At 49.7% G+C, this 13,215-nt stretch overlaps 8 protein-coding genes across 8 annotated transcripts; 4 read left to right on the top strand and 4 right to left on the bottom strand.

The window, feature by feature from the left end:
• Nucleotides 1–577: 577 nt before the first annotated feature.
• On the bottom strand, nt 578–1,537 carry COCSADRAFT_177022 (uncharacterized protein). The gene is made up of 2 exons (XM_007696423.1): nt 1,263–1,537; nt 578–1,205 (listed from the first exon to the last, which is right to left on the bottom strand). Exons 1-2 carry the CDS (start codon nt 1,350–1,352, stop codon nt 714–716), a joined length of 582 nt encoding a protein of 193 aa, XP_007694613.1. The 5' UTR covers nt 1,353–1,537; the 3' UTR covers nt 578–713.
• An 837-nt stretch (nt 1,538–2,374) lies between these two features.
• COCSADRAFT_166214 (uncharacterized protein) lies at nt 2,375–3,491 on the bottom strand (the record flags this gene model as incomplete). The annotated part of the gene is made up of 3 exons (XM_007696422.1): nt 2,375–3,270; nt 3,319–3,391; nt 3,444–3,491. The coding sequence occupies 3 exons, from the start codon at nt 3,489–3,491 to the stop codon at nt 2,375–2,377; spliced, it is 1,017 nt and encodes a 338-aa protein (XP_007694612.1).
• Nucleotides 3,492–3,795: 304 nt separating this feature from the next.
• On the top strand, nt 3,796–4,306 carry COCSADRAFT_166213 (uncharacterized protein; the record flags this gene model as incomplete). Its single annotated transcript, XM_007696421.1, has 3 exons — nt 3,796–3,810; nt 3,864–4,209; nt 4,260–4,306. The coding sequence occupies 3 exons, from the start codon at nt 3,796–3,798 to the stop codon at nt 4,304–4,306; spliced, it is 408 nt and encodes a 135-aa protein (XP_007694611.1).
• Nucleotides 4,307–4,385: 79 nt separating this feature from the next.
• COCSADRAFT_207625 (uncharacterized protein) lies at nt 4,386–5,056 on the bottom strand. Its single transcript, XM_007696420.1, has 3 exons — nt 4,873–5,056; nt 4,512–4,828; nt 4,386–4,456 (listed from the first exon to the last, which is right to left on the bottom strand). The coding sequence occupies exons 1-3, from the start codon at nt 4,947–4,949 to the stop codon at nt 4,395–4,397; spliced, it is 456 nt and encodes a 151-aa protein (XP_007694610.1). The 5' UTR covers nt 4,950–5,056; the 3' UTR covers nt 4,386–4,394.
• Nucleotides 5,057–6,058: 1,002 nt separating this feature from the next.
• Nucleotides 6,059–6,702, top strand: COCSADRAFT_21458 (uncharacterized protein; the record flags this gene model as incomplete). Its single annotated transcript, XM_007695869.1, has 3 exons — nt 6,059–6,108; nt 6,194–6,611; nt 6,667–6,702. 3 exons carry the CDS (start codon nt 6,059–6,061, stop codon nt 6,700–6,702), a joined length of 504 nt encoding a protein of 167 aa, XP_007694059.1.
• A 393-nt stretch (nt 6,703–7,095) lies between these two features.
• Nucleotides 7,096–7,765, bottom strand: COCSADRAFT_21457 (uncharacterized protein; the record flags this gene model as incomplete). Its single annotated transcript, XM_007695868.1, has 4 exons — nt 7,096–7,104; nt 7,157–7,201; nt 7,251–7,703; nt 7,763–7,765. 4 exons carry the CDS (start codon nt 7,763–7,765, stop codon nt 7,096–7,098), a joined length of 510 nt encoding a protein of 169 aa, XP_007694058.1.
• A 191-nt stretch (nt 7,766–7,956) lies between these two features.
• COCSADRAFT_31963 (uncharacterized protein) lies at nt 7,957–10,187 on the top strand. Its single transcript, XM_007695974.1, has 4 exons — nt 7,957–8,064; nt 8,124–8,535; nt 8,583–9,817; nt 9,867–10,187. The coding sequence occupies exons 1-4, from the start codon at nt 8,049–8,051 to the stop codon at nt 9,950–9,952; spliced, it is 1,749 nt and encodes a 582-aa protein (XP_007694164.1). The 5' UTR covers nt 7,957–8,048; the 3' UTR covers nt 9,953–10,187.
• Nucleotides 10,188–10,370: 183 nt separating this feature from the next.
• COCSADRAFT_341073 (uncharacterized protein) lies at nt 10,371–13,004 on the top strand (the record flags this gene model as incomplete). The annotated part of the gene is made up of 6 exons (XM_007696419.1): nt 10,371–10,389; nt 10,440–10,476; nt 10,530–10,670; nt 10,723–10,857; nt 10,914–11,394; nt 11,667–13,004. 6 exons carry the CDS (start codon nt 10,371–10,373, stop codon nt 12,987–12,989), a joined length of 2,136 nt encoding a protein of 711 aa, XP_007694609.1. The 3' UTR covers nt 12,990–13,004.
• Between the last annotated feature and the right edge of the window lie 211 nt (nt 13,005–13,215).

The raw sequence follows: 13,215 nt of genomic DNA, 5'->3' as shown, positions 1-13,215 counted from the left end.
AGATGCCGTGTGGATGTAGGATAGATCCTTTTTATGGACATGTTCATCGTCCAATTACCAGTAGATGACGGCTTGGGTGAGGTCGGAGCGCTGGAAGTCAACCTTTAAATCTTTAATCTGCTGAATTGGTCACTGTGGATCTATTCTAGCTGTCTTCCCAGTTTGTTGTGGCAATAAAAAGGCTGCCAGTCGTTTCAATGATGTTTAGTAATTTAGTTCGCGTTGGCAGAGACTCTCACCACTGCTGTACTGTCACGCTGTGGTCATGTACTCAACATGTGCTGGTCTCTCTGTTCTCACTGGCTATCTTAGACTTTTTGTTAGTATGCATCAGCCCGCGCTCTAACGATGCTAGTTCCATTGGGATTGCACCATGAATCTGGGTGGGCCAATATGACAGATATCATCCTTGTCAACCCACTAGGTATACCAGATTACTATCCTAAAGTCCGTCAGTGGCTGCAGAGGTCAACAAGACAGCTGCATGATATTTGGCAATGGCTCTGAGATGCAAATCTAGCATCGCTACCGAAGATGTAACGAAGATTACTTCAAAAGAAATCTTCAACGGGATGTGGTTCAATCGGAAAATTTGAAAATATTCGAACAGTTGATTGAGCACTGACACATACCGAGCCTCTTCGTAAGGTCGTGACTTCATCTTCGAAAAGCATATCCATCTGAAGGTATGGATAAAGCTCTCATAGCCGGAACTATGCGTTCGCAGCCAGACTAAGATAGATACCCCACACAACACCCACTGAGGCTCCAAAAACAATCCTCTTATCCACAGGGATCCACAGGAAGCTAATAAGGCTTATCGCCGGCCAGAACTTGTATCCATCTTTCATCATAGGCCACGTCTTGTTGATGCAATCGCTAGTAACCACATCCGAAACGTTTACGCCCGGTTTACCCTGGGCATTAACATACGCCATATAACTCACGAACATGAGCGTATTGACAACGGCGCCGATCGTCTGATCAAGGATAAACTTAATCAAGACATTTCTTCTACTCATAGATGTCTTCGTAGGCGCGGATTTGGACGTGGATTTCTCGGATGAGGCGGAAGCCGGCGTTGACGGGACATTTGTGGGAAATTGATCTTCGAGGAAGCCCTGCCAAATGATATTGGGCGGCGTGCTGAGAACGCTAAAGACGACAAATTTGAGTACGGATTGGTAATTGAGGGCGAAGGGCGTCTAGGGCAGATGTCAATTGCATGGCTTTCACATAAGAAATTCCGCAATAGCGCGTACGTCGTCTTTGTAGGATGATATGGCTTGCGCAAGTACGTTGGACGTTACGCTGAGTGCTGCACCTTGCAGCGTCTGCGATATCATCGACATCTTATCGTGGAGTATGTATTCTGTTATCGCTGGGTAGATTTTCGTTTACGTGGCTAGAAATCCGAGTTTACGGACCCGGTAAAAGCAAAAGGATATGAACTGGGTACCGCAGTGTTTCTGGATGCAAAGAAAGAAACAGATTGGGGTATCACAAGTATATCAATGTGGCCAGTAGTACAATTTCCACCGAGGCTGGAATTGTTGCAGCGATGTTTCGACAGGGCGCGTCTCGCGTAGCATGGCTAGCGTCCTGACGTCAATCAAGGCTGCAGCTCCAACTCCCGCCATTTGCGCACTGTCGGTCCGGCTGAACCAGATTGGTTCCCTTGTGCCCGAGAGTATTCTGCGTCTGATATTCACACTGTTCAGCAATGCACCCCAGAGTTGACCAAAATGCGGGGTCTATATTACGCCAAGTCAGTATAAGCTGACTGCAACGATCCTGGCGTCGACAGATGTCTCGAGATGCATATTGTCTTCTCAAACTGAGTGTGTTGGTTCGATATTATATTCATCCCACCAACGCTAGATAGAGCGCTTTTATGGATACTGTCGTCTGGTTACTACTACGGTTTGTCTTCTCCTTTGTGGCACCGGATAGCCAACTCTTCTCCGGCCAGTGCTCTTCATAATTTTCCCACCCTTCAGCGCCTCAATGCAGTATTGCATACTGGCTACACCCAGTGTATTTGTTCTAGTATCCAGCAAGGCTGACTTGAATTTGGTGTCTTGGCTTTTTATTTGACAGCGTTGATCCCGGTCTCAATCCCATGTTGGACTACCACCTTCCTAGCCAAGCAGGGATGCTTGTGTGCATGTGATGTCCGGATCCGAGGTAAGGAACTCGCAATCCGTAATGAAGTCATGTGCGTTGCGAAGCGCCAGACTTATGCCGTGCCGGAGATATGTACCAGACAACAGCTAGAATTGTCAGTTCTAGGCTGTCTTGGCCCAGTTTGTCGTAGTTGATATCAGCTGCTGTATCAACTGCGTTGATTTCGCAAAGAATAAACCCTCTATATTCAAGGCATCAATTCTTCGCGGTAGAAGTCTGCCATGCCTTCCCTAGTAACCTTTCGAAGCTGTGCGCCCGCGCGGCCCAGCTCCCCACCAGCCTTTATGGCTTCCTCCAATCCTGCAACGATTGCAGCCTCAGCGCGTTCGTGGAATACCCTTTGCCGGTCCTCGCGGTCTTCATACATTTCCGCTTCTTCATCTCTTGCAGCACCAAACAAATTGAGGTGCGCATATGCATTGGACCGTTCTGATAACATGTGGTGCTGGGTGTGCCAAAGTGGAAAACTGTTTGCGCTGATGTCAATGGTAGTTGCTGGTTGCGTATATGAGAGTCCAGTGCGGAGAAATGAAGTCAACACGCTCATCTGTCTCACTTGCATTTTTGAATCAGCTTTCCCATATGACCTCCCCGTCGACCATTTGCTTGCTGCTTCGCTCTGCCAACCGAGTAGACTGAGGAAGCATTTCAGCATTTTCACCCAACCACCAGCGCAACTGACTACTTCGTCACCTGCAACCTGAAGCAGCCATTCAAGAACATCAAGACCAAAGAGACGGATTTCGGTTGCTAGATGCGTCATAGCAGCTCTTGTGTGGAGGAGTAGCTGATCTGCATGACCAGCAATATCCGTCGGTGGTAAACTCTGCAAAAGTTTGAGTAACTGCTGGCGAACACTCTTTGTGCCATCGAGAATAAGGCGCTGAGCCGCAGGGATGATGACAGATGACGGTTGTGGCAATGGAGCTGTAGGCGGATTGCTAGTGATTGCTGAGGTTAAAAACGCTAGCGATTCTTTACGCTGCGAATCAGCCTTGTGGTTGAGTAGACCTAGATGGTGGGCGCATTGCGCCTCTAGAGTTGGAGCACTAGTCGAAAGAGCCTGTTGTTTCAACGCGATTGCTAATGTGTGTTAGTAATTTTCACAATCCCGACTGTCATACATCTTACACTTTGCGCGAAAACTGGTATCTGTCGCATTTGCTGCCTTTGGTTTTGCTTTTCCGACCTTTAGTTTCGGTTTCTAAAGTTCTGTGAGCTATGGTTACAAGAGCACCAGATTGATCTTTCGTTACCTGGAAATCCTTCTTTTTGCTCTCCTTCTTCTTCGAGCTTGCTGTCATGATGTCGTTTGAGTCGCGTCTTCTGGATTATTTGAGTATATATTTGCTAGCAGGCGACTACGAAGAAGAAGGTTCAAAAATTAGAAGGAACCTGAAATTGACGACACCGATGATGTTGAAGCGCGCGCGCTCGAGTGTAAGTAGCAGGAAAATTAAAGACCCATGGATGCCACTAGTGCGAAAGAGGCCTAAAAAGGACATGGCTTGGCAGGGTCCAGCTGCGGACTTGTCTGCCGATGTCATTGGCAATAACCTGACGGCGACCACATCCCTTACCCCGCCTCTTTGCTCTGTTTCACTCAATATGACCCAAAACGCGGTATGCATTATATAGCTTCTTTTGTACTCTTGGTTGACTAACTAATGACCCAGCCAGACGAAACACTCGCATTGCTCACCCGGTTGAGCCAGAAGCCCGGCGTGCAGAGCACTCTCATACTGTCGCGCGAAAATGGCAACATAATACGCACTTCTGGCCTCATCTCGAAAAGCTCGTCAGCAAACCCAAATAGTACCCTCCCAGCTTCTGGAGAATCCACGTCCGAGAGCTACGCGAACGGCAGAAAGGAAAGCGGGATTCATAGCGCAGAAGATGTCGCGAGCTCGGTGTGGTCGTTCTTGGCCGCAGCAGGAAGTCTTGTCGATGAGCTAGATAAGGAGGACGAAGTGAAGCTTTTGCGATTGCGAACAAAGAAGAATGAGTTGGTCGTTGTACCAGGTATGAATGTTGCACAACTTGCTATGTGCCATGTACTAATCTACAACCAGATCCCAAGTTCATTCTCGTCGTTATCCATGATACTCCTCCTGCCTAGGGCCGTTGACAGAGCCACTACACACTGGAACTGTTTTTTACACAAGCATCAAGATACCCCACTAGGTTGAATAGCGCAATAGACTGGTTCACCAATGAGCTTCGCTAATGTCGACTTGATTAACATCAACACCGTCCTTGAACCATCGATCTGAAAATGTCATTGGGGGGCTGTATCGGTCGAACGTAAGCATCAGAGGACTTACCAGCTTCTTCGATATCGATATCGTTGCCGCTCATCTGCCGCTTCCGCATCTTTCCGTCCTCGGCGAATGTCCAGTCTTCGAGACCGTAGCACCGCTTCCACCTCATGCCATCATGGGAATCCTGGAACTCGTACCAGAACTGCACTGCAATTTTGTTGTCGGTAAATGCGAAAAGCTCCTTGCGTAGCCGGTAGCTTTTCTCCTTCTCCCACTTCTTGGTCAAGAGGTCCTCGATAGCTGCCGTGCCTACGAGGAACGACGATCGGTTGCGCCACACACTGTCGGGGGTGTAGGCCTGTGCGATGACCTGGGGATTTCTACGGCAATTAGACGGCGTAGAAGCGTAAACATGCTGACGTACTGGGTGTTCCACAGGTCCTGGGCCTTCTTGACCTTGGCATGGGCGGTTTCTTTGGTGAACGGTGGTGCAAGAGACATGGCTCGATCAGATTGAATTACTCCAGATGATTTGTGAAGATTGCAGAGTTCGCTCTGACCGAACTATATACTATCTAACTTGCCGTGATGTCGAGACATACTCTCACACTAACGTGCCGAATTGTTGTTTGTTGTCGGCACATCGGCATTGTTGGATGTCTAGTCTAGAAAACAATGCCGCTTTGATCATTCTCAAATGATTATGTGATAGTCCCTAAGCATTCTGCACACTACTAGCATCCATAGCGATTTCTGAACGCAAGGCCCAAAGCATTGTCGTTGGTGTCGTTGCCTGCCGCGACCTCTGCCACGCGCCCATGCCGATCGCAGTGGACCCCACGACCCACTTCGATATCGATAGCATAGGGAAGCTTCTCGAACCAGCAACCCATCTCAGACGCTCAAGTAGCGCATACGTAGGGAAAGGACAAGATGCCGAGGCTCTCCATCAAATGACAAAGCTTCAGCATACTAGGCGCGCGATAATCCGACGGTCTAGGACGTTCCAATTGACAAAGCTAACCCTCCAGAGCCGGCCGTTCTATGGTAGCTTTAACCCCAAAGCATCAAGGTAGCGGTAGCATCATCTATGTAGTAGTCCCCACCATCCCATCACCAGCTCTTCAGCTTGCTCACTCAGGTACCCGCATTCCGCGCTCTCATAGGCCGAGAAGATTTGTCAAAGCGAACAGCGCAAACCCCGGTCGGACACCCAAAATGAGGCAGTTTTTAATGTACTCGTACGTACATATGTAACTTGTTAGGGTAACCGGCCCCTTCTTGGCGGCAGATGACGCCAAAGCTGTCGCACTTTCCGCCAGCAAGCGTATCCGCTGTGTGGTGTCTGCCCCACTATCGATCTCGAGAGCTATACGCAGAAAGCTTTGAGGTAAGGGTTCGGCCGGCGAAGCAAGCAAAGCGGGTGAAGCGGGCAAGGTTTGCCCCTCCTTCTTGGGTCCCGCACCCCTCCTGGCAGCTAGTACTTAAGTTAGATAAAGCTCCTTGGTTTCTTCTCGGAGTTTTCTTTTACTTGTAGTTGATTGAATCGATATATAAAGCTTTCTTCACACCTTTTACACTTTCTCGTTTTACATACAGCAATTGCAAAGATGGCTCCTCTCAAGGTTGGCGACAAGCTCCCCGAGGGCGTCAAGTTCGAGTATGTGCTTCCCTTCATCTAGCACTCTCAAATGGGCACTTGGTGCTTGCTTGCTTTACAAGATGAATGCTGACCTTCTCTATAGATGGGCCCCCATCACCGACAGCGACCCCACCGCATGCGGCCGCCCTCAAGAATACGATGCTAGCAAGGAGTGGGCAGACAAGAAAGTCGTCGTCTTCTCTGTTCCCGGCGCCTTCACTCCCGGCTGCCAGGCGTACCACCTGCCACCCTACATTGCCAAGGCCAAGGAATTCAAGGACAAGGGCGTCGACATTATCGCCACGATTGCGTCCAACGATGCGTGGGTCATGAATGCGTGGGGCAAGGTCAACGGCGTCAAGGGCGATGAGGTCCTGTTCCTGAGCGACACCAAGACGTTTTTCAGCAAGAACTACGGCTGGGATGCTGGCATGGGTGACCGCAATGGTCGCTGGGCTATGGTTTTCGACCATGGCAAGGTCATCTATGCTGAGAATGAGAAGAGCCCTGGCGAAGTTTCGGTAAGTTTTCTTGAATCTAGATTGATTCGGCTTGTGCATGTCTAACAAGGCGCAGGTCTCTGGTGCTGATGCCGTCCTTGCCAAGTTGTAAGCATTGGCAGCGAGTAGCAAGCGTCTCGGGAAGTCGCTGCAAAATGACGATACACCTAGTCAACGTCGTAGAGACGAATGAATGAAATGAAGAACAAATCATTATGTCAATTCCAATGCATATGTGATGCCCGACTCGGACCGAGGAGCCCATTAGACCATGTTATGTAGACACATTCGAGACGTCGTTGTGCACGTCATGTGCGGCAAGGTGATTCAAGTTCGTGTTTGTATTCATTGCTGGTCGAATGCTCAGCTTAGATCGCAACTTTTCCATGCCCACGCTTGCTTGCAAGCCAACGAATTGGGCCCTCGACCATAGTCCGTCTCGCATGGCTGCTTCTGTTCCGATATCCGTAATGGCGTGATATATACAAACGCCATCCTGGCACGCTCAATCAAACTAGTTGTGTTGTTAGCCAAGAGTTCGTGATCGACAGCGGGGCAAGACGTACTGGAGTAAGGAAAGATTCGGCAACAAAACGTGCTCTTGCGTTCAACTGGGCAGTGTTAGCTCATGCCCTCCACAGATTGTCAGTGGTGCCTTACGAAGAGCTTCATTTCAGAAATTTCCTTGTCAACCTCCTCCATGAACTGGATAATAAAGTCGACCAGCTTGTGCTTTAGCATCTCCTCAGTATGGGCGTTGGTAATCAGGAACGAGATGTCGTAGCCCTTGACCGGCTTCCTCCGCAGAATGTAAAACGACTCGGCTCTTTGGGTCAAGAACCGTGTGAACTTGTGGACCAGAATGTGCTCAATCTCATCTGCCTGCTTGATCTTGATGCTTATTCGCACACTGTTGATACTGGGCTCAATGTATACGCGCTCATTCTCGTTTCTCGATACAGTGAGGGGGTTCAGGATGACCTCGGGGGAGCTTGCAGCCTCAATCTCAGGGACATTGTGACGCTCCGAGGCTTGCGAGGCAAAGTTGGAGAGGGAGAGGGCGGCCGTGAGGGACGAGCGCACGCACTGGAGGTATGGGCGGAGGGATTGAGACTGATGGACGTTAGCAATGCTCAAGTAGTCGGGTGATAGAAGAGCTCATAGAGACATACCATTGTGAGACGAGCTCAGCACCAGCTCTGTGTTCAGAAGTCAGGACTGCAGTCAAGGGAAGAGGGCGGGCTATGACATGCCAGCACGGGGAGTTGGCGCTGCCTGCAGGTGGTTGTTAGTGGGGCTGGAGCTCCGGGCGGCGGCTGAGCTTGGCGCGGCACCTCTTCCTCATGATTCGGCTGTCGACCATTACATGTCGCCCCACGATTGCATTATAAGTCTTTCTTTCGCCTCCGCCCCCCAAGACCCCATACACATTCTTTGCACAGTAGTCGAGTAGACATCATGGCGTCTATACCAGGTATGTGGTGATATACCGGCACTTTTGGATCGTTTCCGTACTGACTTGAATGTTTGTAGTAATCGTAAAGCATCAGGGCAAGAAGCACGAGGTCGAAGTGGATACCACCTCCAACGGTGAAACATTCAAGTACCAGCTATTCTCTATCACCGGAGTTGAGCCAGAGCGCCAGAAAGTCATTGTCAAGGGCGGGCAGCTCAAAGATGACACCGACATGTCCAAACTAGGCCTCAAGCCCGGCCAGACTCTGATGATGATGGGAACGCCTTCAGGCACCGGAGTCGTCATTGAGAAGCCCAAGGTCCCCACCAAGTTCTTGGAGGATATGGACGAGGCAGAAGCCGCGCAGCTTGAAGGCGCCACACCTGCCGGTCTCCAAAACCTGGGCAACACCTGCTATATGAACTCTACACTACAGACGCTCCGGTCCATCCCAGAACTTCAGGAAGAGCTTCTGCGGTATTCTGCAAGGTACGTTTTCTCCAAATATATTTTTGCGCTATACTGATTACATACAGCAACGACGCCGGTTCATCCAGCTCCGCGCAGCAACTCAGCCAGTTCGGCCTCGGTGGTCTCGGTGCCTCGACTGACCTCACGAGCTCCCTCCGCGATCTGTTCAAGCAAATGTCCGAGACCCAGCAAGGGTTCCCTCCGCTCATGTTCCTCAACGCTCTCAGAACCGCCTTCCCCCAGTTCGCACAAAAAGCAAAAGATGGTCATGGCTACGCACAGCAGGATGCCGAAGAAGCTTGGTCACAGATAGTATCGCAACTGCGACAAAAGCTCAAGGTCACCGGAAAGGATGCGTCAGGTGCGGATAAGCAGGCCATGTCTTGGATTGACAAGTATATGTCGGGAAGATTCGAGTCGGTCATGGAGTGCGACGAGCCTGCAGCAAAGGAGAGTGGCGAGGAGGCAGTTCACAGCGAGGACCTATTCTTCAAGCTCAATTGCCACATCAACGTCGAGACGAACCACCTCCGAGATGGTCTCGCTGCTGGTCTGAAGGAGCAGATTGAGAAGCGATCAGAAGTTCTAGGACGAAATGCCATGTACACGAAGACTTCCAAGATTGCACGCCTGCCAAAGCACCTTCCAGTCCACTTTGTACGCTTTGACTGGCGACGAGACACCAACAAGAAGGCAAAGATCATGCGCAAGGTTACCTTCCCAGAAGAGCTGGATGCATTAGAGTTCTGCACCGACGAACTGAGGAAGGCCCTTGTCCCCATTCGTGACAAGATTCGCGATGTCCGTAAGGAGGAAGAGGATCTCGAGCGCGCCCGCAAGCGACAGAAGCGCATGAAGGCCGGTGAAGAGAATGATACTGAACCTACTGCCTCTAAGGAACCTCTACAGAAGAAGAAGGAAGCCGCAGAAAAGAAGGAGGAAGCCAACAAGCCCGAGGATGCTAAGATGGAGGATATCGAGTACAAGACCGATGCTCAAGTCGAAGCCGAGCGTATTGCATCGATCGTGGCTGCCAAGAAGGAGCTCCTCGCACTTGTAGACCCCAAGATGGCCGCCGATGAAGGGGCCAATCAGACGGGTCTCTACGAGCTGAGAGGTGTCATCACCCACCAGGGCGCCAGTGCTGACAGTGGCCACTACACCTCCTTCGTCAAGAAGCAGGGAGCCAAGGATCCAGTCACTGGAAAGCGAAAGGAGGAAGACGGCAAATGGTGGTGGTTCAATGACGAGAAGGTTTCCGAAGTCGATTCTGAGAGAATACAAACTCTTTCTGGTGGAGGTAAGTGTTTCCGTCATTTGGGTATGATCTATGACTGACATTGGCATAGGTCAAAGCCATTCGGCTCTTATCCTCCTCTACCGCGCGGTCCCCCTGCCGGTCATCGAGGAGGACGTGCAGATGGGAGACGCATAGAATCAATCGACGACTGATTTCATAGATGGTGTTTAGGATGCCATTGTCGCTATATGGCAAAGTAGAAGCGTGGGCTGAGCAATGGATGACGCATGGCACTGGCGTTGACCCAGCTGAAAGCGCTATGATCGATACTCTTTGAACTATGAGTAATGAGGGCATGACTTCTAGACTTGCATTAATAGATATTGACCGATCGGTCTTATTCATGTCATCGCGTCCAATTCACTTCGCGTCGTAAAAACGCGTCAAGACGTGTTGCCAAGGGTCATGATGCCCGCGTCCAGCACTTCTCTTTTCCTCTCCGCAACAATCTCTTAGACTTTCTTTCAAGCCTCCCTGCCTGCAGTCTACATTGTCGTCCTTTACTGTACCGCCCTATCGCGTTAGACTTTCGTTTCATGTCTTAACCGCCACCATGTTTTACAGTCACGAAAGTAGGCTTCCTTGCAGGACTCCAGCCTAGAGACTGAACTGACTTTTATAGTTCTCACATCGCGTAAATATGGTGTGGCGACTGTGTGGTTAGTCATGATAGTTGTCAGTTGCTCCTTACCTCGACTGACAGAAACGGTAGGCTCGTTGCAACCCTTGGTGCCAAATCAAGCCTGAAGCGCATCAACCGCAAGCAAATTCTTGATGTCGACGTATCCAAAGCATGCCAAACCATCATCGATCCAGTAGCCCCTCTCGCTCTACGTCTACAGGGAAACCTGTTGTAAGTCACTCTGCTCGCCGGGCAGCATGATCAGCACTGCTGACGCATACAGATATGGACTATCGCGAGTGTACCTACAACAGTGCGGATATATTCTTTCGGACGCACAGAATGCTCAACTTGCTCTGAGAATGGCCTTACGGACAGTTCAGAGTACCGAGCTCGATCCTACTGCCGGCAAAGCCAAGTAAAGAATCATCGTTCACCCCTTTCCGGGACAGTCAGTTAACAGATATATTTCAGTCCAGAGCAACTCATTCTCCAAGATGATCCCTCTTTCCTTCCCGATTTTGCTCCTCCTCCACCAGAACTACTCGCCGATCTAGACTGCAACTTCAACCTCGATATAACATACTCTGGCGAGTCCCAGTCTCTAACACCGTTTGGCTCTCAGCAGTATTCATCTACTTCCCACGTTGGTAGTGCAGGTGCCCTCATTCTCCCTACTTCGTCTCCCATCACTTCGGGCGGATTTAGACTCGAAGGCGACTATGGAACAGGCAGTATTGGCCAACATAGTGCCATGCTTGGAGCCGGCGACACAATCGAAATCGAAGATCCGGATTTTGAATTCGGGGATGATGGCGAGATCATTCAGCTGTCGCCAGGTACTATATCGCTGAGAACCCCGGCTACATCTGCACGTGCGCCCAGGTCTGGGGATGTTGTACAGAGTGACAGGGTGAGAAAGGAACTTGACCCAGGACAGCGCGCTCTCGATCAGGTGAGTTATGCAGTGTTACTTCATATCTCTATGGATTATTCATTCAATCGTTTTTTTCACCTGGACTGTCGTTGTGGCTTTCCGACTGGTCTCCCACGTTCCCAAGATGTTCAGCTCATTGTCGCGAAAACTTTACCTGATCTGAGAAAGCATGCCTTGAGGACTATGTTTCTATTCTCTTTTTCTCTCATCCTTCTTATCGTTTCCTTTCTTTACTTTCTAACTCTACGTACACCCAAAAAACATTTACTATGGATGCTGATATATATCAGTTGCCAAATGATGAGATGCATATTGCGCTTCCCAGCGAAGAAAACAGTCTTCCCGAAGGCGGCGCTTATTCCTCAGGTAGTTCGCAGCAGTCTCAACAGTCTTCAGAAGTGGTAGAATCGTCAGAAACCTTTACTGCTCCTATGCGACGAAATCGAGTTCCACGCGCCATTCCTGCAGATACAGCAACTGAACTTCGTAACAAGGACCTGATATACTGGGGCGCAAACTATCTCAACAACATGAAGACTGCTACTCAACAAAAGATTCACAATCGTGCCTTGACACAAGCAAAAAAAAATGCTGAGCATTATGTATGGGGGTCTGGATTAGGTGGTATTGGCCAACGTATTCCTAGATGCGAAGGTTATAATCCATTCGATATGTTCATGGGCGAAAAGTTATTCGAGGCTATAACGGGCATGAGTCGTAAAGTAACTGGACGCAAGCATGATCGCGATAGCGGTATCGACGATGCTATGCAAGAGCAGGCACGTCATATACGCCAGAAGATTGTCGAGCCTGAGGTTGCTCGAGGTGCCGACGATGAAGGATTCTCTATGCCTCTTGGAGACGACGAAGCTGCAGTCGAACTGCCTCGTGAAGTGGCACCTGCTCTTGATGATCAACACGTCTTTTCTGCAATGCCGTGGAACATGAGTGCTTCTGCTAGAAGTTCATCAGCCATTCCTCGCAGTAGGCGCATCGGCATGACTGGTTCAGCCGACCACGGAAGATATGGAAGTCGCCTAGTATCTGCCTCTCCACTGCATAGACGAGGCCAGTCTATTCCGTTCGATTTGAATAACCTTACAAGCGACGCAGATTATGTGGGCGACGAGTTTGGGCTTCCAGGACTAAGCTCAGATTTTCCTGGGGTGGCAGCTCTTCTGGATACCAACTCTCAGCCACTTAAAGTACTTTCCATCGAAGGCGAAAACTTCATCACCTACATACGCGAGAAGATGAAAGAAAAGGGAGGTCGTGCGCAGATAGAGACAGGAGTTGCGAACGATGCTGGAGAAATCACCTTCGAAGAGCTACTTCCGCCTGCGGAGAATACAAAGATGGTTGCTTGCCACGGCCTCATGATGGTTCTCACACTGGGCACAAGAGGTTTTCTCGAAATAAAGCAGTCCGAGCACCTTGGCAATATTCATCTTCGCTTGTCCGAGAAAGCCAAGGCGCTGGAAATCATTGAGATCAGCGATGGCGAAGCGTCGGATAGCGGCAGTGAAGAGGAAGAAGGAAATTTCCAGGAACAATTTGCTGCTGGACATGCTGCCCAGGTGAACGATGAACATGAGTCTCTCTATGATGATTGATGGGCTAAGGTTACGTGTCATTTGAATATGCATTGTGCTATTCACTTTGACAATGCAGGTTCACGCCACACGGGATGAGACTTTCTTGACAGTGATATGTCAATGACTAGGTGCCATGGCTAATTTTACGAATATAACGAGCTGGAATGATTTGCTAAGAACAACAAGGATGCGGTCTTCTGTAACAATAATAACAAGTTAGATTATATATTAGTCCATTCAACTA

This window comes from Bipolaris sorokiniana (genome assembly GCF_000338995.1).
Source record: "Bipolaris sorokiniana ND90Pr unplaced genomic scaffold COCSAscaffold_1, whole genome shotgun sequence".
NCBI classification, from domain to species: domain Eukaryota; kingdom Fungi; phylum Ascomycota; class Dothideomycetes; order Pleosporales; family Pleosporaceae; genus Bipolaris; species Bipolaris sorokiniana.
This window is presented reverse-complemented; position numbering and strand designations above follow the sequence as displayed.